The sequence below is a fragment of the Hylobates moloch genome, unplaced genomic scaffold (genome assembly GCF_009828535.3).
Source record: "Hylobates moloch isolate HMO894 unplaced genomic scaffold, HMol_V3 SCAFFOLD_9, whole genome shotgun sequence".
In the NCBI taxonomy this organism is placed as follows: Eukaryota; Metazoa; Chordata; class Mammalia; order Primates; family Hylobatidae; genus Hylobates; species Hylobates moloch.
This window is the reverse complement of record NW_026652284.1, coordinates 26,006,873-26,030,931: the sequence shown is the minus strand read 5'-3', so window position 1 is coordinate 26,030,931 and position 24,059 is coordinate 26,006,873. Positions and strand designations below refer to the sequence as shown.

The window sequence follows — 24,059 nt, the reverse complement described above, 5'->3', positions numbered from 1 at the left end:
CTCACTTCCCAGACGATGGGTGGCCGGGCAGAAGTGCTCCTCACTTCTTCCCAGACGGGGCGGCCGGGCAGAGGCGCTCCTCACTTATTCCCAGACGGGGCGGCCGGGCAGAGGCGCTCACCTCTTCCCGGACGGGGCGGCCGGGCAGAGGCGCTCCTCACTTCCCAGACGGGGTGGCCGGGCAGAGGCGCTCCTCACTTCCAGACGATGGGTGGCCGGGCAGAGGCGCGCCTCACTTCCCAGACGGGGCGGCCGGGCAGAGGCGCTCCTCACCTCTTCCCGGACGGGGCGGCCGCCCGGAGGGGGCCGCAGGTGGATGGGGCCGGGCATGTCTATTCCAGTGGGGGGCGGGCAGGGGCGGCCGGGTAGAGGCGCTCCTCACTTCTTCCCAGTCGGGGTGGCCGGGCAGAGGCGCTCCTCACTTCCCAGATGGGGCGGCCGGGCAGAGGTGCTCCTCACCTCTTCCCGGACAGGGCGGCCGGGCAGAAGCGCTCCTCACTTCTTCCCGGACGGGGCGGCCGGGCAGAGGCGCTCCTCACTTCCCAGACGGGGCGGCCGGGTAGACGCGTTGCTCATTTCTTCCCAAACGATGGGTGGCCGGGCAGAGGCGCTCCACACTTCCCAGACGATGGGTGGCCGGGCAGAGGCGCTCCTCACTTCCCAGATGATGGGTGGCCGGGCAGAAGCGCTCCTCACTTCTTCCCAGACGGGGCGGCCGGGCAGAGGCACTCCTCACTTCTTCCCAGACGGGGCGGCCGGGCAGAGGCGCTCCTCACTTCCCAGACGGGGCGGCCGGGCAGAGGCGCTCCTCACCTCCCAGACGATGGGTCACCGGGCAGAGGCGCTCCTCACCTCCCAGACGATGGGTGGCCGGGCAGAGGCGCTCCTCACCTCCCAGACGATGGGTGGCCGGGCAGAGGCGCTCCTCACCTCCCAGACGATGGGTGGCCGGGCAGAGGCTCTCCTCACTTCCCAGATGGGGAGGCTGGGCAGAGGGGCGGCCGAGCATAGACGGTCCCCACCTCCCAGACGGGGCGGCGGCCCAGCAGGGGCTGCAATCCCAGCACCCTGGTAGGCCAAGGCAGGCGGCTGGGAGGCAGAGGCTGCTGTAAGCCAAGACCACGCCACCGCACTCCAGCCCGGGCAACAGCGAGCACCGAGTGAGCGAGACTCCGTCTGCAGTCCCAGCACCCTGGGAGGCCGTGGCGGGCAGAGCACTCAGGGCTAGGAGCTGGAGAGCAGCGTGGCCAACATGGCGAAACCGCGCCTGCCGCCAATGGCGAAAAAGCAGGCAGCGGCGGTGGCGCGCGCCAGCAGTCCCAGGCAGCTCGCGGTGCGGGGCAGCAGCGAGCCGAGTAGATTGCAGGTCAGGCCACGGGGAGAAAGAAAGAGAAAGACAGAAAGAAAGGGAGGGAGGGAGGGAGGGAGAGAAGGAAGAAGGAGTCTTTAATCGTCTACAATAGAATACATCCATTGAGGCTGGGCACGGTGGCTCATGCCTATAATCCTAGCACTTGGGGAGGCCGAGGCAGGCAAATCACCTGAGGTCAGGAGTTCGAGACTAGCCTGGCCAACATGGTGAAATCTCGTCTCTACTAAAAATATAAAAATTATCCGGGCATAGTGGTGCACTCCTGTAATCCCAGCTACTCAGGAGGCTGAGGCACAAGAATTGCTTGAACCCTGAAGGCGGAGGTTGCAGTGAGCCAAGATCGTGCCACTGCACTCCAGCCTGGGCAACAGAGCAAGACCCTGTCTCAAAAAAAAAACAAACAAAAAAAGTATATACTCATTGGAAAATGCCTTAGCACTTTATCCAGTTCAACCTATACTCTGTGAAGGATCTTTTCTGCAGCCTTTCTGACAGAAGTCTCTCTAGTCCTTGCTTGAATATGCCCAAGGATGAGGACACTGGTTCCCAGTAGCCTATTCCACCGTGGGGTCAACCAAGCTGTTAGGGTGTTCCCCCTTCCACTGGGCAAAAATTTCTCTACCTTCACATACTAGTCTGGCATTCTTTTTTTTGTTGTGTTTTGTTTTTGAGATGGAGTCTCACTCCATCGCCCAGGCTGGAGTGCAGTGGCATGATCTTGGCTCACTGCAGCCTCTGCCCCCTGGGTTCAAGCAATTCTCATGCCTCAGCCTCCCAAGTAGCTGGGACTACAGGTGCACACCACACCACTCCCAGCTAATTTTTGTATTTTTAGTAGAGACAGGGTTTTGCCATGTTGGCCGGGCTGGTCTCAAACTCCTGACTTCAGGTGATCCACCCACCTCAGCCTCCCAAAGTGCTGGGATTGCAGGCATGAGCCACTGCACCTGGCCTCTAGTCTGGCATTCTTGAACATAACAAGTCGGTTTCCTCTTCTGTATGTTAATAGCCTTTTAAATACTATGTGTGAGCAGCTGGCTTGAAAAACAACTAGGGTATATGCCAAAATAACTGTGTTCTAGGACCTCAATATTCTGAGTAACTTGGAACCAGTTTCAACTAGATGTTAGGAAAGTTAATCTCCTCAGCTTCATAGAACATGGTTTCCAACACTTGGGTTTATCAAAGCCCTCCTTTAAAATATGGCCTCCACGTGAGAATCACTTAAACCTGGGAGTGGAGGTTGCAGTGAGCTGAGACAGCACCACTGCACCCAAGCCTGGGCAAAAGAGTGAGACTCTGTCTCAAAAAATATAAAAAATTAATTTAATTAATTTAAAAATATCGGCCGGGCACAGTGGCTTACGCCTGTAATCCCAGCACTTTGGGAGGCCGAGATGGGCAGATCATGAGGTCAGGAGATCGAGAACATCCTGGCTAACACGGTGAAACCCCGTCTCTACTAAAAATATAAAAAATTAGCCGGGCGTCGTGGCGGGTGCCTGTAGTCCCAGCTACTCGGGAGGCTGAGGCAGGAGAATGGCATGAACCTGGGAGGCGGAGCTTGCAGTGAGCTGAGATTGCGCCACTGCACTCCAGCCTGGGTGACAGAGTGAGACTAAAAAAAAAAAAAAAAAAAAAAAAAAATATGGCCTCCAGGCACAGTGGCTCATGCCTGTAATCCCTAGAACTTTGGGAGGCCAAGGTGGGAGGATTGCTTGAGCCCAGGAGTTCAAGACCAGCCTGGACAATATAGTGAGGCTTCATCTCTACAAAAAATAAAGAATTAGCCAGGCGTAGTGGCACATGCCTTTAGTCCCAGCTACTTGGGAGGCTGAGGTGGGAGGATTGCTTGAGCTCAGGAGGTCAAGGCTGCAGTGAGCCATGTTCATACCACTACACTCCAGCCTAGGTGACAGAATGAGCGCCTGTCTCAAAAAAAAAAAAAAAAAAAGATTTAGGTCTTGTAGTTCTGAAACTTACAAGAAATTGACCATCCACAAGACAATATAATCTTATATCAAGTACTGATTTTTCACCTGGGCCATTTTATTTGATCCTTAAGACCTTATATAATAACTGGAATGCCTGTAGTTCCAGCTACTCAGGATGCTGGGGTAAGAGGATTGCCTGAGCCCAGGGGTTCAAGGCCACAGTAAGCTATAATCACACCACTGCACTCCAGCCTGGGTGACACAGCAAGACCCTGTCTTCAAAATAATAGCTAGAACAGGTAATCTCTCAAAAGCACAAAGTACCACTGAAACCTATTTAAAATTTCTCACATTTATAAAGTGTGCAATGTACAAGGCCCTTATACATATGATTATTTGATCATTATAACAGCCCTATGAGGCAGGGATAGATAGGGTTACCATGTACCTTGGGGAGAGGTGTGTTGAGGAAAGATTATGGGCAAATATTTAATATAAGCTCTCAGAAAAAGTTGGATTAACCAGCTATTCCCACTCTCTTCCAGCACAACATGCCTTTCTGGAGGATCACAAACCACGGAGACCTAGTATCCCTTCACCAGGCTTTAGAGCTTGATTTTCTCTAAGAACTGGAATGAGGAGCTTTCCCCTTGAGCTCCTTTTCACTCCTGAAGGGAGCTGGAGACTGGAACCAACTGAGAACTTTCTCTGTCTGTCTCCCTCTGTGTCTCTGTCTCTGTCTCTCTCTCTTTCTCTCTCTCTCTCTCTCCCCCCTCCCTCTCTCCCTCCCTCTCTTCCCTCCCTCTCTCCCTCTCTCTGTCTGTCTTTATCCATGGAATGCTGGCGAGAACACAATCAGAACCAACAGCTGCAATTTTTGCTAAGAGTGAGCTGCAGCCCCGTGTTCATCTCCATACAGAAGCAGGGACAGTTGGATAGAGAGAACAGTGGACTCACTGCAGCTACAGTGCTTTTAATTTTTCTGTGGTTTTTTTTGTTTTTTGTTTTCAAAAAATGAAAAAGAAAAGGAAATTCCTGGGGCAGAGTTGCACTGTTAGTCCATGACCAGATTGAGAATTACTAATAACTTATGGTGATCAGATAAATGCAGCAGACTTTTATGATAACATCTCTTGCAGTCTTAGAGTCTCTGTAGCTTAGAATCTCACTTATTTCCAGCGAATGTGTATGTTATTTTTATAGGTAAGGGTCTGATCTTTGACGCAGGTTTCCCCCACTTTCATTTTCTAGCAAGAAAAGAGTGTTTAAAGTCTTGAAAATAAGAATTGAAATATCTAAAATACCTCTCTGTGGCAGTAGCACCTCTGTAGCTGCTCCAGTGGTCGGCTCTCTAGGATGATTCCGTTCCTGTCCTTCCATCTCCTAGCTGGTGAACTGTGGGGCACCGGACACTGAGTAACTGTAAACTTTGGCATTTCCCATCTAGAAGCCTTAGTCTTCTTTCCAGTCCCTTTTCCCTTTAGTCAAATGACACAACCCTAAAAACTCCTTCAGCTTGACTCTTATTCAGACTGTATCCCAGGAGGCTTAGCTTCCAAACTGGAGAGAAGGAACTAAAGCGTCTTATGAATTGCGGCTTCTTTGGCTCTTGAGACCGAAAGGTTCTACCTATTCTTCCTGCAGAGAAGCACCCATTTCCCATCAGATGCTCGCCCCTGCAGCTTCTTCCTTCTTAGTCATCATAATGCTAGGTTCTTACCCCTTTCCTGCCCTCTGCACCTCATGTCCACCTCCAGGCAGCTCTGGCCAGTCCCCGGGTATTAGACCCAAGAATTCAAATCAAATCTAAAAACATGCTTATAACTACATTTTGGCCAAAACTGCCAATGTATTTGACTTCCTTTGTGGAAGCCCTAAGCCATATGAAGGATGTCGCAGGTATATATTTACCCAGATCTCTGCCTGAAACTGAAGAGCAGATTGCTGTATTTAAATTTTCCCATGGAAAACCCTGCTTCTCAAATCCCATTCTAAAGTAGGAAACCAGAAAGACTTTGCTGATTGTTGGGGGAGGGGAGGTACAGACAGGGTTTCACATTGTGGCCAAGGCTGGTCTTGAACACCTGGCCTCAAGCGATCCTCCCACCTTGGCCTCTCAAAGTGTTGGGATTGTAGGCATGAGCCACTGCGCCCAGCCAGACTTTCCTGATTTAAATGAGAGTACTGCATCATTCCCTACTTCATGGCCCAAACTGAATCCTGGGCCAAATGCAGGAGCATCTCTCGACCTCTGGGCAGATTGGTGGGTGCCCAGGCACTAGTCACAGCCTTCCAGCCCAGCCATGATTGTTGGATGCCCCATCCCTCCACGAGCAATTTGGGCATCTGCTCAAGCAGGATAAAATTCCCTAGAGCTGAGGAAGTTCAGCCTCTCCCAGGCTGCACAGAGAGAGATGATACAAGCACCTCAGATTGAGATGCAGGATTGGTCCGCAGAAGGAGGCATTGTTGACCAACCCCAGCTATAATTGCTTGTCACCAGAGACTCTGCATACCCATTTCCAGACATGTTGCAGCACAAAGAGGCAAGACTCCTTCCAATGCCAGGCCACCCAGATAGCAACAGAGAGAGGCTGGTATACACATTTCTTCAGAACTCATTGAAAAGTGCTCATGACTCACGATTTTAAGGAGTAAGTTTTTGCTGTAGCTGAAGTAGGTGCTCCTTTACTTAGCTGCCTCTTTGGCCTCGTTTCCTGTGGGGTTGGGAGGAGGGAGATGTAGTGTGAGGTAGGCCTTCCCTTGGTCTGTATTCAGCATAGTTGCCTAGATGCTGCTGTGCCTTGTTTGATGGTTGATCTTAGGAAGCTCTAGGTTTTACTCTGAGTCCTCAAACCCTCCCCTTATGCAGTACAGCTGTTAGGTTTTTATCCTGGACAAAGGCCACGGCTGTTGTGCTGCGCTTCAGGTTTGTGAGGCTGTGGAGTCGTACCCCCACCATGCACACAAGCACACACACACAGATACTTCCCTCTCCACCCTTTTGGGAGCTCTTTATTTTAGAATATAACTTGAACTCACTTTTATCAATGGCTTTTTTCCTCTTACTCTGACTTCCTAGCTTAGCTCTTTCCAAAAGGCACTTGAACTTGGCCAAGAAAGGTAAGGAGGCTGAGCAGAGCAGTCTCTGCTCATTCCTGGTTGTTGCCACCCTCATTTAAATGGAAGAGAGAAAACAGGAGCTTCTTGGCTCTTTGCCAAAATGAATTGTCCAGGGAACACAGTGCTCTCTGTAATTACCCTGCCTTTTTCTCCACCCCAACACAAAAATCTGGAAAGGAAAATAAGTGGGTAGGATTAAGAGCTGTTGGAAGCTGAGGACCAAAGGACACTGTGGGTCCATTCATCAGGGGGAGGCCCTCTTCATTAGAGTCCTCATGAAATTAGCCAAATGATGAGTCCTTCCCTAGCTGGGCATGGTGGGGTTTTTTTTGTTTGTTTTTTTTTTTTTGAGATGGAGTCTCGCTGTGTCGCCCAGGCTGGAGTACAGTGGCATGATCTCGGCTCACTGCAACCTCCACCTCCCAGGTTCAAGCGATTCTCCTACCTCAGCCTCCTGATTAGCTGAGATTACAGGCACCCACCACCACGCCTGGCTAATTTTTGTATTTTTAGTAGAGATGGGGTTTCACCATGTTGACCAGGCTGTTCTCAAACTCCTGACCTCAGGTGATCTGCTCGCCTCGGCCTCCCAAAATGCTGGGATTACAGGCATGAGCCACCGTGCCTGGCCAGGCACTGTGGGTTCTACAAGATGGGTCTGTAATGTCACAGTGAGGGCTCTCTCTAGCAGTAGATCTGGAGTGAGGTGTGTCTTGGGTTGAGGAGGTGGCTTGATTTTCGAATGTAAAACTGACTGTGCCTTAGCATCACCCTGTCCAGTGCCCCTGGGGCAGCTGGTAGTGTCCAGAAGAATGGACACCTGCTCCAGATTTAGATGCCTATGTGGGCTTTTGTTTGATTTGGGGTGTTCCTGTCTTCTGTAAAGCTAGTGAGTTGTCCCAAGAGACTGATGCCACAGCTTGTTCGCAGTTTACACAAACTCAGCTTTAAAGTTCCAAATAGAATCTGATTGACAAACTCTAGCTGCAGCATGTGGAGCTTCTAGATGTTTACTACCTTGAATGGTTGTCAGTGTCACTGAACCACGGGGGAGAGGAGTATGGGGTAGAGCAATGGTCTGGACCAAGGAGTGGTGAGCTTAGGGTCTTCCTCTGACTCCTTACTCCTCAAGGAGGCAGTTAGGGTCCCTCTTAAGCAGGCTTCTATTTCTTACCACTAAATTGGTTTCCTTTTTCATCCAGAAGTTAGAACTCCCCAGATATTCACGCTATAGGATCTGAATTCCGAGATTCTAAAATATCTTAAACCACAAGAGAGAAAATCTAGTTCTGCCTCAGCCCCAGTCAGCAGGCCATCTGTCCCTTCCTCTCCTCTGAGTCAGACAGCTCTGGCAAGCAAGGCTCCTTGGCTAGTTCCTAATGCACTGACAGGAGCCCTCCCATTAAGGACGACTTCTACTCAAAATGCGACTCTCCCTCTGAACTTCAGGTGCCTCTGTTAGCAGGAAAAGGCATTGATCAGATTGGATATATTTATGTGACTGCGGGCATTTGTGGCTGTAGAATCCGTGACCATAATGTTATATGTAATGGGAACTATCTTATAAACTTGAAAAAAATAAAGTTTTTATTTTCTATAGTTTGCTCCTGTGTCTTTTCTGAATAGGAGCAGCACAGTTGCCCAGCTGTGTGGGGTCCTAATTATGGCTTCATAAAAATTCTAAAGAGTTCAGTAGAAAGATGTCACCCTTTCAGTAACTGGGTCATTTCACCAAAAAAGTAAAAACAAACCATTTGGTATAAATATACATGGGAAAATATTTTAAAATAATTTGCATGGGAGAATGTATTTCTAAAATATATTGCTTTTAAAGTTTAGAACTGGAGTGAGAAAAGATTTCATTCGTTGCCAAATGTGCTGAAATTTATCAAGGAGAGAAATCAGTACCTTGCTGCGCTGCACCTAAACCACAAAAGCGATAAAACTGACAAACTGGTATCAAACCTCATTTGATTTGCCCTGATTTCATGTCACATCAACTACTTTTTCTCATTTCATTTCTCTGATTTGGGTCTGGCTGTATCTCTCTGGTCTGGAAAACAGTCACAAAGCCTTTCTGCCTTTTAGTCCAATGAAGGAAATCAGAATTGGGTTCTAGCTTCCAAGTACCATACATGTCAGACTATAAGATGTATTTTTCCAAAAATTCCCGAGAACAAAGGAAGTTGCCTATTCTAGTTATTAAATGTTTTCTTCATTAGGTGCACATTAGTTGAAGCAAACCCGTTAGCTGCTATATCCCTACTCAGTTATAAGTACAAATATTAGAGGCATTGATTTCCAAGCAGAGTAGATAAACATCTCCATCTCTTCCTGCAATTTCAGGTGTGTGTATATGTTTACATGTATTCAATTAGAAGAATGGTCTTTGTTCTAAGATTGGTACATCCTTTTATGAGATGATGAAAATAAATGGTGGTAGTTTTTTGTTTTGTTTTGTTTGAGGTGGAGTTTTGCTTTTGTTGCCCAGGCTGGAGTGCAATGGCACGATCTTGGCTCACTGCACCCTCTGCCTCCCGGGTTCAAGCGATTCTCCTGCCTCAGCCTCCCGAGTAGCTGGGATTACAGGCATGTGCCACCACGCCTGGCTAATTTCGTATTTTTAGTAGAGATGGGGTTTCTCTATGTTGGTCAGGCTGGTTGCGATCTCCCGACCTCAGGTGATCCACCCGCCTTGGCCTCCCAAAGTACTGGGATTACAGGCATGGGCCACCATGCCCAGCCAAATGGTGGTAGTTTTTAATGCCCTTTTTTGTTAAAATTAAGTTGCAACCATGTTGGCCATTTTATAGGTACACAATATTCAAAAGCCTGAAAATCACTAGACAGGACGATCTGCAGGATCCTTTCTGCCTCTAACAATTGCTTGTGTGTAAAAGTCACCAGCATCATCTTCCCAGATCCTCTCCCTGCCCCCACCCTTCATCTCTGAGTCGTCTTTAGCTCCAGGCCAATAGAGCGGTTACAAGTGCTTCTTCATCCAGTGGAATTCTGTTTGCATCATTCCTTCCGCCACAGTGGTTCAAGCTACCAGTGACTCCAGGTTCTGCTCCTTCTCATGACATTTATAGGCCACACCCAAGCCACTGCTAACCAGCTTACCGGTTTTGCAGGAAGGCCTTCCCTAGCCATTCTATACAAAGTTGTAATTCCCACCCCCAACACACAAATACCTACTCTCTCTCCCTATCCCTTTCCCTTTTTCTTTTAGCACTTAACACTATCTGATACACTAAATGTTTTACTTACCCTGGTTTTTGTGTCTCCACCAGAACAGTAACAGAGCTGAGACGATCCTGGATCCCATCACAGCGGTGACTGGAACCTTTTCTTCTCTAGCTCAAGTGACTTTTCTGTCCCTTGTTTCTCCAAACCATGGACCTCCTAGAACAGCAAAAGGTTCCACTTTCCCAGCACCATCACCCACCACATCCACATCCCCTAAGGCACCTCATCACTTACCCTCTCAGAGCTCCCAGCAAAAAGACCTTTCTTCACCAGGCAACTATATTCACTTCTTGGCCCTAAATGTGTCTGTGGCCACTCCTGCTGGGACCAGCAGCAGAGCTGGTGTTGAACAGGATTCACTAAGTCAGCCCAGATCTGGATTCTGATCTCCAGCTGAGCTGTCAACCCCACGCTGGCTCACCAGCTCCTGAAACTTCAAACACGAGGTTGAGAAGCCCCACCTGAGCCAGCCCTCTCTCTCTTCGTGGACCTTGACTGATTTTGAGAGGTAGATTTTATGTCCCTGACCTCTTCTAGTTCAGGCTCTGAATTCCATAGGAGATTTCATTTGATGACACAGACTAGGTTGGAGGATTTCATGAGGCTTTAATCATAACCTAATAATACTGTTGAAAACAACACGTCTGTCACTTGCAGAGACCCACAGGGACACACATTCTCTTCCTCTCACATAGACTGAGGTAGGAGGTACACTGGCTAAGGCATAAAAAGTACTCAGTGGCTGTGCAAGGCTCAGACCAGGCTCACAAGGCTCTTGGTTGAAAAGCAGCCCCTTGAGAACAGGGGCAGAGGCCAGGCCAGCTTCACTGAGATCCCAGAGGTTCTGACTGGGGCCACCCTGAGTTGGGCATCCCTGGCTTCCAGCATTTGAGATCTAACCCGGGACTGGTTGGTGCAAGTAGGGGATGAAGCTAGGGTGGTAGCTGGTCTTGTTCCAGGTTGCAAGGACAGAATGATGTTCCTGGCACATAAACTGCTCTTGGCAAAGATTTGTTTCATGAACTGAATGAACGGTGTGGGGGAGGGGAGGAAGAATTCTAGAGGACAGCCCCTGTGGCCTCCTAGCCCAGGATGGGGGAGCTAAGGGGTGGGGCAGCACCTATACCAGTCATTTTAGAGGTGGCCAGGGAGGGAGGTATAAGTTTTGCGGGCACCAGCTATACCAATGGCAGGAGGGAAAAGGTAGTCTTCTTTCCTCCCAAAGTGTCTTGTACGTAACTGGAGCTCTTGACCCTCCAGGGCCTAGCCCTCCTCATCTTGTTCACTGTGAACTCCTTGAAAGCAGGCCTCTGCCCCACTCGGCACTGTCCCTGCTACCTGGCCCAGCACAGGCGTCCCACTCTTGCTGAGTGCATAGAGGCCACAGCCGCGTCGTTAGCTTATCCTCGCCTGCCTTCTGCCAGCAGAGTCACTCTCCATCGCTGCCGGCTGGGTCTGATCCTGCTTCAAAGGACGCCGTTCACCTATCCCTTCACTGGCGCAGCAGCCTCATCCTTAGCCTTGGGGAAAAAGTTCTGTGCTAAATGGGTCATGCGCCTGTTCTGAGGCAGCTGATACCCCTCTGGAGAAAGTAGACTCCGGGCCCCGTCTACCTGGTCAGGGTCGGGCTTCCAGCAGCACTTAGGGTGCAGCCAGTGGTAGTACACAAGCCGCAGAACCAGGCCCAGAAAGAAGCAGCCGCCTCCCACAGGCAGCCACAGCTGCAGTGGAATCCCGCTGGGCAGCCAGGAGCTATGAGTCACCCAGGTGGCCACCAGGAGAATGCTGTCACTCAGGAGGAAGGCGAAGTGGATGATGGCCCGGCCTCGAGTGCGGCCCTCAGCCACGTTGAACCAGGAGAAATAGAGGATGGTGGCCACAGTCACCCGGTACAGCCACTCGGAGCTGGGGTCCGGCATGAAGTCTGTGCCCTGAAGCCAGACCCAGAGCAGCAGTACCAGCCACAGGCCCAGGAAGTGCAGGGCCACATAGCTGGGGAAGAGGGCTGAGAACAGGGCCACAGCCAGGACTCGGGGCCACAGCAGCAGCAGGTTCCACAGGAAGTAGATCACAGAGGAGCCCAGGCCCAGGAGGGGCTTGGAGGGGAGGCAGGTGCGCAAGGCCCGGTGGTAGTCGAGCAGTGCCCACGAGATGCCCAGGAAGGACGTGCAGATGCCAACCCCTGCAAAGAGTAGAAGGGAACAGTGAGTCCTGGGGCCAGCCTGCTTGGCACTCCCCAGGGGTCGCAGGTACCGTGGGGGTCCTCCCAGCAACCCTGGGGTAGGTATTAGAATCCCTCGTTTGTTGAAGGCAAATCTGCAGCTGGAGAAGACCCAGTGAGTTCCCATAACCAAAAAGCTATGACTCCTAATATAGAGCCTGCCCCTCACCACAGTGCTTTGCTGCGTAGGTGCTATCCGGGTGGTATTTGTCAAAGATGAAAGGATGTGACTTGTGGCCCACCCAGCACTCAGCACCCCTGGGCCTTGGCTGCACCCTGGGTATCTTCCAGGGCCCCATAACCCTTTCTTTCTGGGAAGAACACAAGCCTTTCTTGTGTCTGAAAATCAAGTCTCAGTTCCCTCTTTCTTAGTCTCAAAAAGGGAGTAGAAAATCCCATGAGGTGGCAACAGGCTCCGGCTAAAGCTGCCCTCAGGGCCAGGAGACATGTCCCTGCTGTGTGGACAGAAGGTCTCCCCACTCCCCTCCCCTCCCAGACCAGAGGCCATCGGACTGACCCCTAATCTTGATTTTCCAAGATCCAGAAGTTTACAACAGAGGTCCTATCCCACCTCCTGGTTGCCAATCCTGGAACAGAAGCACAAGGGCCTCCAGGGAGGGATGGAAGTGGCACCGGCACGTCTCCTGACTGCTGCTTCCCCTGTCCCCGTCCACCGCAGTCATTCGACAGATGTTTACTGGGAACCTATTAGGCGCCCAGAACCCACTCCTAGCCTGGAAACAGATCTGTGCCCATTAGCCTCGCCCAGGTCTCAGCAGGGCTGATGTTCTTCCAGTTCACCCAGCATGCCACCTTCCGTGACCTTGACAAGCTCTGCCCAGGCTGTTAGGTTGCCAGAAGCACATGCCCCACTTCCCCAGCCTACTCCTCCGTTACCCCGCAGGCCCCAGCTTGAAGAGCCCCTGGAATTACCCACCCTGACCCCCCACCACCCACTCAGCTGTGTCAGGTATCCCTGTACCATGCCACCCACCTCTGTCTGGAGTCTCATCACACAGTAATTATCTATTTCCTTATCTCTGAGCTCCTCAAGGGTAGAAAACAGACTCTGCTCACTTGGGATCCCCCAGCAGCCCAGTACCTGGCACATAACAGCAGCGAAAGAGATGTTTGCTAAATAAAAAGTAGGGAAAATCTGTCTCGCCCCCTTACCCCCTGCCACACTCGCAGTGCAGACTGTCTGCACTTGGCCCTGGTTCTAGACACCCCCAACCCTCAACAGACAAAAACGTGTGCCCAGTGAGTGCCCAGTAACCCAGGGCAAGTCACTCACCTTTCTGCACCTCTTTAAAAATGGAGATCAATATAGCACAAACCTACAGGGCTGCTGTGAACATGAGCAATGATGACTGTAAGCGCTTCCCACAGGGCCTGGCTAGTAGCTGGCACTCGACTGTGACAGCCGCTATTATTGTTTTTTCCATCAATATACAGACTCAGGCGCACTCGACTGTGACAGCTGCTATTACTGTTTTTTCCATCAATGTACAGACTCAGACTAGCAAGACGAAAGGGCCCTTGGAGATCGAGTCCAACCTCCATCTTCCACAGGAAGGCTCTCCGGGTCATACAGCGAGTGACGGTAGAGTGAGGACTGGTTCCTTGAGAGGCTGTGGCATTTATGGTAGCGGCGGAGGAAGGCAAAAGGGAAGGCTTGGACCCTGAATCGGATGTGGGTGGGGGCCCTCTTTAGCTTGGCCACTGTCTGGGTCTGTGCAAATGGGCAAGTCACTTTCCTTTTATGGGCAGAAACCCTCCCAAAGCTCCCCACTATGAACTTCACTCGGCCGGGCGCGGTGGCTCACGCTTGTAATCCCAGCACTTTGGGAGGCCGAGGCGGGCGGATCATGAGGTCAGGAGATCGAGACCACGGTGAAACCCCGTCTCTACTAAAAATACAAAAAAATTAGCCGGGCGTGGTGGCGGGCACCTGTAGACCCAGCTACTCAGAGAGGCTGAGGCAGGAGAATGGCGTGAACCCGGGAGCGGAGCTTGCAGTGAGCCGAGACTGCGCCACTGCACTCCAGCCTGGGCGACACAGCGAGACTCCGTCTCAAAAAAAATAATAATAAATAATAAAAAAATAATAAAAATAAAAATAAAAATAAAATAAACTTCACCCGTGCTTAGGGGGCCCCGTGAGCCTCTGCTACCTGCCTCTCCCTTTTCCAGTCACTCAGCCGTAGCTACTTGTTTTAGTCTATCATCCTGGCAGGGCAGGGGCTGGGTTCATCTTGTTTACTGCTGTGTCCCCAGCACAGTAACAGGCACAGAAGAGATGCACAATGAAAACCTGACTGGAAGAAGGCATTCAATATATTGTTTCTTGTTTCTTTTTTAAAATTTTGAAGAGATGAGGTCTCATGATGCTACCCAGGATGGTCTCCAACTCTGGCCTCAAGCGACCTGTGCACCTTGGCCTCCCAACGTATTAAATTGTTTCTTAACTAAAAAGTTACCTACACTGTCTCAGGCACCTTACACACTTCATTATCTTCAAAATTATAAAAATTACAATTAAGACTTGTAGGCCAGGCACAGTGGCCGACACCTGTAATCCCAGCATCTTAGGAGGCTGGGGCAGGAGGTTACTTGAGCTCAGGAGTTCAAGACCAGCCTGGGTAACAAAGTGGGACTTCGTCTTTACAAAAAAAAAAAAAAAAAGAAAGAAAAATTAGCCAGCATGGTGATACACGCCTGTAGTCCCAGCTACTCAGGAGGCTGAGACAGGAGGATCACTTGAGCCTGGGAGGTCGAGGCTACAGTGAGCCATGATCAGGCCGCTGTACTCCACTACGGGCGATGACAGAGTGAGACTCTGTACCAGGAACTTATGTACCAGGAAATGGGCTTTCTTTGCATCATCTCGTTTAATCCTTTCATCAACCTTATGAGGCAGGAGGATTTAAGCCCATTTTTCAGATGAGAACAAACATACTCAGAGAGGTCAAGGCATTTGTCCAAACTCAAACAGCTGTAGAGTGACTTTAGGTTACAAGCCAGATCTGCCTGACTAAAGCCTGTTCTCCTGTTCTCTTTTTTTTTTTTCTGAGACAGAGTCTGGCTCTGTCACCCAGGCTGGAGTGCAGTGGCGCGATCTCGGCTCACTGCAAGCTCCGCCTCCCGGGTTCCCGCCATTCTCCTGCCTCAGCCTCTCCGAGTAGCTGGGACTACAGGCGCCCGCCACCACGCCCGGCTAATTTTTTGTATTTTTAGTAGAGACGGGGTTTCACCGTGGTCTCGATCTCGTGACCTCGTGATCCGCCTGCCTCGGCCTCCCAAAGTGCTGGGATTACAAGCGTGAGCCACCGCGCCCGGCCTTGTTCTCCTATTTTCTAAGCAGCCTTTTTAAAAGAATAAAAACAGTTCCGACATTTGACAGAGACCCCGCCCCCGCCCAAGCCACGACACAGGGGCAGCCACAGGCCGTCACTCACACTGGTAGTACTCGGCCCGGCCGCTCTGCAGCATGATGGCCAGCACCAGCGTGAGCTGTGGCGCCGTCTCCAGGAAGGTCTCGAAGAGCCGCAGCATGCTGACGTCCAGGGAGAGGAAGTCGGCGTAGGCCAAGTCAAACTCGGAGGGCGCCTCCTGCTGCCACACCAGCAGCCCCTGCCGCAGCTCCTGCACGCACCTAGGCAGCACACACAGATGCCCAGAGGGCCAGGTTAGTGTCCTGTGAATTCCTCAGCCTCCCACCCACCTAATGAGTGGACGCAGGCTCCAACCTGGCTCCTCACATCCGTGCTATGGGGGCCTTCGGCAATGTCCTAACCTCACTGAACTCGTTTCATCTGTCAAATGAGGATCGAGGCCGGGTGTGGTGGCTCATGCCTGTAATCCCAGCACTTTGGGAGGCTGAGGTGGGATGATCACGAGGTCAGGAGATCGAGACCATCCTGGCTAACACGGTGAAGCCTCGTCTCTACTGAAAATACAAAAAATTAGCTGGGTGTGGTGGTGCACGCCTGTAGTCCCAGCTACTCAGGGGGCTGAGGCAGGAGAATCTCTTGAACCTGCGAGGCGGAGGTTACAGTGAGCCGAGATCGCGCCACTGTACTCCAGCCTGGTGACAGAACAAGACTCCGTCTCAAAAAAAAAAAAAAAAAACAAAAATGGGGATCAATACACCTTCTACTCCTGCTGGCTAAGCACTGTCCCAAGCTCATCACAAACCTTGTCCTGTTTACTTCTCACAAAAGCCCATTTTACAGATGGGGAAACAGGATCAAGAAGCTAATAAGGTCTGGGTGCAGTGGCTCATGCCTGTAATCCCAACACTTTGACAGGCCAAGGCAAGAGGATCACTGGAGGCCAGGAGTTTGAGACCACCCTGGGCAACACAGCAAGCCCCATCTCTACAAAGAATTTTTTCAATTAGTTGGGCGTGGTGGTACAAGCCTGTAGTCCAAGCTACTCAGGAGGCTGACACAGGAGGACAGCTTGAGCCCAGGAGTTCAAGGCCACTGTGAGCCATGATTGATTGTGCCACTGCACTCCAGCCCAGGCAACAGAGACCCTGCCTCTCTCTCTCTTTTTTTTTTTTTCTTCTTTTTGGAGACAGAGTCTGCGTCTGTCGCCTGTCGCCCAGGCTAGAGTGCAGTGGCACAAACTCGGCTCACTGCAACCTCCACCTCCCAGGTTCAAGCGATTCTCCTGCCTCAGCCTCCGGAGTAGCTGGGATGCTGGGATTACAGGCATGCGCCACCACACCTGGCTAATTTTTGTAGAGATGAGCTTTTGCCATATTCAGCAGGCTGGTCTCGAACTCCTGACCTCAAGTGATCCGCCCACCTCAGCCTCCCAGACTGCTAAGATTACAGGCATGAGCCACCAAGCCTGACCAGACCCTGCCTCTTTTTAAAAAACAAACAAAAAATTATAAGCAGCTAATAAGTACTGCAATGAGGATTTGGATCCAAACCTGAACTGGAAAGGCATGCTATAAAGTTGCCTGAGGCAGTAGTTCTCAAACTTTAGTGTGCCCAAGATCTCCTGGGGTCCTGTGGGCAAGAGGACATTTGCCTCTTGGGCACTTCTGGGCACAGGCCAGATGGAATCAGACTCTGCCTTGCCCCGGCCACACCGGGGAAGGGCTGGAGGAGGGTTAGATTGGAAGGAGGGATCCCATTTAAGAGGCTGGCCCTGGCCGGGCGCAGTGGCTCACGCCTGTAATCCCAGCACTTTGGGAGGCCGAGGCAGGCAGATCACAAGGTCAGGAGATCGAGACCATCCTGGCTAACACGGTGAAACCCCGTCTCTACTAAAAATACAAAAAATTAGCCAGGCGTGGTGGCGGGCACCTGTAGTCCCAGCTACTTGGGAGGCTGAGGCAGGAGAATGGCGTGAACCCGGGAGGCGGCATTTGCAGTGAGTCGAGATCGCGCCACTGCACTCCAGCCTGGGCGATAGAGTGACACTCCGTCTCAAAAAAAAAAAAAAAAAAAAAAAAGAGGCTGGCCCTGAATGGTTAAGGATGGAAATTGGGGCAGAGTTAAGAGTCTAGAGGTTGGACAGACAGGCCTGGGGTACCCACTGGCATGAAGAGTAAGTGGAGGATGCACGAAGGACCCTCCACCCAGAACTTTGCTCTCGGTTGCCTATTGGGAGGGAACCCCGTTCACTCATCACAAGCTCATTCACCAGACAGGTACTGTGACTTCCCCTGGAAGGACCCAAGGACACACCGAGGAGCAGGCAGGCCGGGCTGGGGTTCTCCCTCAGCAAGAGTCTTTGCCTATGGTCCCCCAGTGACCTGGCAGGGGCCCCTGCCTCGGCCAATTCACCAGCAGGAACAGAGACCCGTTTCCAAAGCCAAAGCTAGCACAGTCTGTCTGACTCAAGCTCAGCAGAAATACTGGCCACAAAGATGCATGAGGTAGTTACAGATTCACGGCTCGTGGAGGCCTGCCCAGGACTTCACAACTGCACCCCTTCATGCCCACGCGGGGGTTTCTGATGTCTCCACGATCCCTCAGGCAAAACTGCCACATTCAAGGCCCCTCTCCTCCACTCCTGGAGACCCCGTGCAGCTTTGTCAAGGCAAGACCTCAAGAGTCTGTACAAACGGATTCAAGAGCGGATCCCGGCCCCGGCCGCCCCATCCCAGCCCACACCACCCTCTGCCCTGGCTTCATCGCTGCCTCTGAGCCCTGGGTTTGTTTCCCCATCTCTACGAGGCTCTACCAGGTCCCAAAACGAGCAGAATCCACACACATTTTCCAGGACCCAGCCTGTGCCCAGCCCTGGCTGGCTCCACGGGCATGGATGAGTCAGAGGCCATCTCTGCCCTCTTGCTGGGTCTGGGGTGGGAAGCCAAGTTTCAGGGGGAAGAATACAACCAGGCAGACAGGGTGAGAGGCGGCCTTTGTGAGGGACAAGCGCTGTCGTGGGGTCAGGGCTGCTGAAACTCCCAGGGAGGCCCAGGTCATCAAGAAGCGAGCCGAGGTTGCTGAGTGCTCACTCTGGGCCAGGGCAGTGGACAGGTGTCATTTCACTGCATCTTCACCAAACAGGCAGGCGCTATCCCCATCCCAATGGGAACAGCAACCAAACAGCCCCACTGAGAGGTCAGTGACTTCCCAGGGCCCTGCCCATGCTGAAACACGGGGTGCTGAACGGAGTCCGCAGCCCCTGCCATTACAGGCCAGGCACTGTGCGAGGCGCCTTCTCACTCTTTCGCTCACTCCTCACAACAGGCCTGCCCGTCACACCTGTCTCAGGGCGACCACCTCCTTTCTACGGAGGAGGAAACTGAGGCTCAGAGAAATGCAGCAGTGAGGCGAGAGGGGGCAAAGCCAGAAGCGGATCCCAGAGAGGTCCGACTTCAAGGCCCATGCGCCTCCCTTTCTTCCCTGGGCCTCAGTTTCTTCACCTGTGCCAGGAACGCCAGGGCTGGGATGAAGGCAGTCTACCGGGATTCCCTTTCCGTAAATGGCTGCACGCTCACCTGCAGGCCAGGCGCCCACAGGACTTGCTTCCCTGTCCCAGTCCCCTTCCCGGCATATGGCGGGTCACCTGTGCTGGGCTCCGACACTCCTCCCCTCCCGGGGCGAAGCACTCACCTGTACAGGTAACCCAGCTGCAGGAGATGCAGCAGCGCCAGGCAGCGGCGCGGGGGCTGCGACCCGTGCAGGCCGGCGGGGTCAGCGCGTAGCCAGAGCCAGCTGAAGAGCTGCAGCGCCACCGAGCCCAGGCCCATCAGCGCCAGCACCAGCGCCGCCCACAGGTAGCGGCCGCCGAGCGCATACTGGACGGCGGCCCACAGGTCGGCGCCCAGGTCGAGCAGGAAGGCGGCGGTGCCCAGCACGCCCAGGACCAGGTCCCGAAGGAGGGCGGCGCGGGACGACCAGGGCATGGCCCGCCAGCATCTGCCCTCTCCTGCTCCTCCGCGGTTGGGGCCTGCCCTCAGGGCCCGGGGTTGCCGAGGCAGGAAGGAGGCGGGCGCAGCCCTCGGGGCGGCCCGGGGCCGGGGCCTGCTGGGCGGGACTTCCCCCGTCCCGCCCCGTCCGGGGAGGAGCGAGGCCCGCGGTTGTCCCAGGTCCCCCGCCCGAACCCCACCTAAACGCCGCTCGATACTCTGTTCCCGCCGCCAGCCCAGGGGTCCGCCGACCCAGCCCAGCCAAGCCCGCTAGGCCTGAAGACCGACTGCCCTTCGCTTCGCAGGCTTCAAATGGCCTGGTTTTACCTTTGAGGCGCCCGGAGGCCCAAGAAAGCGAGAGGGCGGGAAGACTAGAGCCTGGACCAGGGCTGCGATCCCGCACACCTGAATTGTTGCAAAACAAAACGAAACGCAAAGGCACATTCTAATCCCTAAGGGCGGGACTTTGCAACAACGCGTGCGCCTCGATCCGGGGATACACGGAGAGCACGGGGCCGCTGGGTTCACGCCAGCGATCCGAGTGGAGGGAGGGCGGGCGTTAGGTTCCTGCAAATGAGTGAACCTCATTTACCTCATTTCCATACGAAAAGGAATAGAGGCCGGGCGCGGGGACTCACGCCTGTAATCCCAACACTTTGGGAGGCCCAGGTGGGCGGATCACCTGGCGTCAGGAGTTCGAGACCAGCCTGGCAAACATGGCGAAACCCCGTCTCTACTAAAAATACAAATTAGTCGGGCATGGTGGCGCGCGCCTGTAGTCCCAGCTAGGAGGCTGAGGCAGAATTGCTTGAACCCGGGAGGCAGAGGTTGCAGTGAGCCGAGATGGCGCCACTGCACTCAGGCCTGAGCGACAGAGCCAGCTCCGTCTCAAAAGAAAAGAAAAGGAATACAACACAGAATCAAACGCATGATGAGCTTTGTTTTGTGAATAAAACATAAAACGCAAAAGAAGTATGCTTGTGGGAGGGGTCTTGGGTCGTCATTTCTTTTCTGTTTCTGGTTTGTTTTTGGATTTTGGAGAGAGTCTGGCTTTGTCACCCAGGCTGGAGTGCAGTGGCGCGATCACGGAGAGCTGCAGCTCCTGGGGCTTCGCTTCCTGACTCGGTTGTCCTATTTCAGTTCACTCCTCAGGTGCAGAGGAAATGGTGGAGGGCCCAGCTCTGGATGATCCTGGGCGCTGCCCCCGTTACCCGTTACCAGGGAGAAGGTGAGCCTGGCAGGTCACAGCACGAGCGTGCACAGGCCTAGCAGGGCCATCAGCAGCAGCGGGAGGTGAGGCACGGGTGTGGTGCCAGAGGCATACAGACAGGTGGTGTAAGCGTCAACGTCCACCTGGCGCATGGCACACACGTGCTGCTTGCTGCAGGCCTCGTCGCAGACCCCAGCATAGTAGCTGACTGAGTTATAGACGTAGTAGCGCTGCAGTGTGCCCTGGTCGCCAGCGATGAGGTCCAGCACTGTGTGCATGGAGTGAGCGCTGGCGTCCGGCACCCCATAGGCCTCGGTCAGCTGGTACTCGAGCTCCCAGCGTGGCGTCCCCTGAGCATTCGCCTGGCTCAGGTTCATGAAGTAGGTCACCATGTCCTGGAAAAAGGGTTTGGGGTAGGCCAGCTTTGGGCAGCTGTCTGCTTCCATCCCCATCCTGCACCATGCATTTGCCCCCAGGTTCTTTAGAGCAGTGATCATGACCACTAGTAGTTACTGAGCACTTAGCTGTGCACACAGTGCGCTTGGCAGACATCTTCTGAATCCAGTGAGGTAACTGTGCTTATTACTCTGGTTTCACACATGAGGAAACTCAGGCCTAAAGAGGTTAATTCACTTGGCCAGGGTCATGCAGGTATTCATACAGGTATTCAGTGGTAGCAGGATTGGACCCCAGGTTGTTTACCCCAGGTCTCACCATGCTAGGGTACACAGAGAAGATGCCCAGTAAATATTTACATAATGAATAGATAAAAGCAACTTAAAAAGAGCGACACTAAGCATGACAGAGATTATGAACTGTAGACTCCTAGGACCCAGGTGCACGTTCACGGCTAGACTCTGCAGGGTTCATCAGTCCAGCAGGTTCCAGGTACATTTATGAACCTGCTTCAGGCCACTGCAGACGGGGTAAGAGGCGCTGCCCGTATGCATGGCACATTCCATCATTTCATGTAGTCCTCCTCAAACCCTGTGAGGTTCTGTTAATCCCATTTTACAGATGAAGCAAGTGAGGCACAGAGGTCAAAAGATCAAAAAGCTTATGAGTGGTGGAGCCAGGATTCAAGCTCAGGGCTGACTCCCTGCCTGAGGAGAATGGAGGCCCTGTTAGGGGGTGATGGTGCAGCCTGCCATTCCCCTTGCTCAGACCCTTGGAGTGCCCATGTGGACAATGGGCCACTCTTAAAACCCCTCAGACCCCTTCTTAATCTACGTTTACTAGATTCAAGGACCTGGGTTAGCTCATCCAGTCGTTGGCTTTAAATGTCCTCTCTCCACCCCCAGATCACATCTCTATCCTCACCTCTTCAAGCTCCAACTTGCCCCTTCCCTGACCACTTTCACTTGATGCCATTTAGCCATCCCAAAGGTAACAGATCCAAAGCCAGACCTCTGACTGACCCTCCGAAGCCTGATCACCCTGCCAGTCATCTCAGTAATCGGCAGCCACAGCCTATCCGTTGCACAGGCCAAAAGCCTTGGAAGCCTCCTGGATTCGTCCCTTTTTCTCACAGCCCATATCCACTGTAGCAAATCCTGCATCCAAAATTCATCCGGGATCTGGCACTTTTCACCATCTCACTGCCTCCACCCTGGCCAAGCCACCATCCTGTCATCTGGGATTTGTCCTTCCCTCCAAACGGCCTCACTGCTCCCCCACCTGCCCCTACAGCCCGTTCCCCGCACAGCCGACATGATGATTCCATAAAATTATAAGTCACAGGATTTCATTCTTCTGCACCAAACCCTCCAAATCCAGAGTCTTCATGGAGGCCTGCAAGATCAGACTTCCCCTCCCACTCTCCCCTTGTGGCTCTCACTGTGGCCACGTGGCCTCTGTGCTCTTCCCCTAACTTACCAAGCACATTCCCACCCCAGGGGTCTTGCTGTTCCCTTCACCTCCCCGAGACACCCACATGACTCACTCCCTCAATACACTCAGAACTCAAATGGCACCTTATGTGGACGCTTCCCCTTCCCACCTAACACAGTACACACCTCCCATAGCTGTCACCCTGTCACCTCACTGTTTTGATTTTCTCCTTAGCCCTTCTCTCAGTACTATAATTAATTCTACATATTTATTGTCCGTCTCCTGTAAGATGTCAGGTCCAGGAGAGGGGTGACTTTGTTTTGTAAATTTACGTATCTTCTGAGATTAGAACAGGGCCTGGCCGATGGCACAGACTTAATGCATTTTGTTGGATAAATAAAGGAATAATATTTTTCATCTCAACAACCACAAGCTCATCCTACAAGGTGAGGGACTGCCCAAAGAATTAGGGGCTGAAGCCTCATCTGTGTATGGAAAATGTGGACAATGGGCTTGAAGTCAGGCTGTGGGAAGCCTTGAGTACTAGGCCAAGGAGACACAACTTTATCTTGAAGGCACTGGGGAGCCACTGAAGGTTTTTGAGCAGGACAGAGACAAGACGAAAGTGGTGCTATAGGAGATTAGTTTGTTCTCTCTTGTGTAGCAGATGGGCCATAGCAGGGCAGGGCCAGAGGCAGGGAGACCAGGTATGAGGCTGTGACAGTCATCCAGGGGAAAAGGAGACTTGGGGAGGCACTGCCCTGACTCGGCGGCAGGTGCCTCCAGGGTTCTGATCCTACGCTGGAGAAGGGTGGAAGGAGCTCAACCTTCCTGAGGCTCAGTGGTCAGGGGAGGGTGGGTAAGCTGAGAGTTAGGGAAGGCGGTGATGCATTTAAACCCCTCCCACCCTCCTCCTCTGGCCTCCACAGGACTCCTGACCTTCAGGCTCAGTGTGGCTCGGTCATATTCGAACACCCGGATGGCTGGATTGTTGGCCCCATTGACCACTCCAGGTAATGTGGTTTTCCATGGGGTGACTCCAGGTGTGATGAACATGGCGCTTATGGGGACACCTGTCAGGAGAGAGACAGCAGGACTGAGAGGGTCTGGAGAGAGAAGGAGGGAGGGAGCTGACAGTTGCCCTCCAGGTTGAATACCTGCATCATCATAGAGCATCCGAAAGCTGTCAGTGTGGTGGTGCCCGAAGAACTGCCCTGCTATGATGCGATGATGCTTCCGGACCACCTTCAGGTATTTTTCATTGAAGCCCTCCCGGAACCATGCCTTGTTTTGCGTCTTCTCAAAGAACCCTGGGGGCACGTGGCCGACAATGTACACCTAAAACGGAGGGGTTCCCAGAAGAGGCTCACAGATGCCCTCTCCAGACCCTCATTTCTACTTCTCAAAACCTGCAAATTGCCCCAAAGGCAGGTAGACGGGCCCAAATGTATCTCCTCCCTGAAGGCCTCCCGGATTCCATCTCCCAGGCAGATTCAGGCGTTCTCCCTGTGCCCTGCAATGAATGCACCACATACCTTCCCACCTCGTGCCTTGTGCCTGCCACCTGGAGTACCCTTCTCCTTTTCACTTCTGTAAATCCTCCCCACACTTCAAAACCTAACTCAAAGAGCACCTCCTCCATGAAGCCTTCCTAATTCTTCAAAGACTACTCTTCTCTTGGAGAGCTTGAACACTGCAACGAAACCATTCTTTTTTTTTTTTTTTTTTTTTTTTTTTTT

General features: G+C 52.6%; 3 protein-coding genes across 5 annotated transcripts in view; 1 reads left to right on the top strand and 2 right to left on the bottom strand.

The window, feature by feature from the left end:
• Positions 1–8,028, top strand: part of EYA3 (EYA transcriptional coactivator and phosphatase 3) — a 124,019-nt gene extending 115,991 nt beyond the window's left edge. For all 3 annotated transcript variants that reach the window (XM_032759489.2, XM_032759491.2, XM_058444313.1), the window contains one exon: positions 3,852–8,028. In XM_032759489.2, the coding sequence (XP_032615380.1) occupies positions 3,852–3,932 (81 nt within the window). In that variant the 3' untranslated portion in view covers positions 3,933–8,028. The remainder of the gene's footprint in view (positions 1–3,851) is intronic.
• On the bottom strand, positions 4,613–19,382 carry XKR8 (XK related 8). The gene is made up of 6 exons (XM_032759494.2): positions 18,985–19,382; positions 15,358–15,554; positions 9,913–11,860; positions 9,700–9,834; positions 5,950–6,023; positions 4,613–4,701 (listed from the first exon to the last, which is right to left on the bottom strand). Exons 1-3 carry the CDS (start codon positions 19,275–19,277, stop codon positions 11,163–11,165), a joined length of 1,188 nt encoding a protein of 395 aa, XP_032615385.1. The 5' UTR covers positions 19,278–19,382; the 3' UTR covers positions 4,613–4,701; positions 5,950–6,023; positions 9,700–9,834; positions 9,913–11,162.
• Positions 19,383–20,200: 818 nt separating this feature from the next.
• Positions 20,201–24,059, bottom strand: part of SMPDL3B (sphingomyelin phosphodiesterase acid like 3B) — a 26,305-nt gene continuing 22,446 nt past the window's right edge. Inside the window, exons 6-8 of the mRNA XM_032759486.1 lie at positions 23,478–23,658; positions 23,260–23,393; positions 20,201–20,885 (exon numbers count right to left, since the gene is read on the bottom strand). Of these exons, the coding sequence (XP_032615377.1) occupies positions 20,523–20,885; positions 23,260–23,393; positions 23,478–23,658 (678 nt within the window). The 3' untranslated portion in view covers positions 20,201–20,522. The remainder of the gene's footprint in view (positions 20,886–23,259; positions 23,394–23,477; positions 23,659–24,059) is intronic.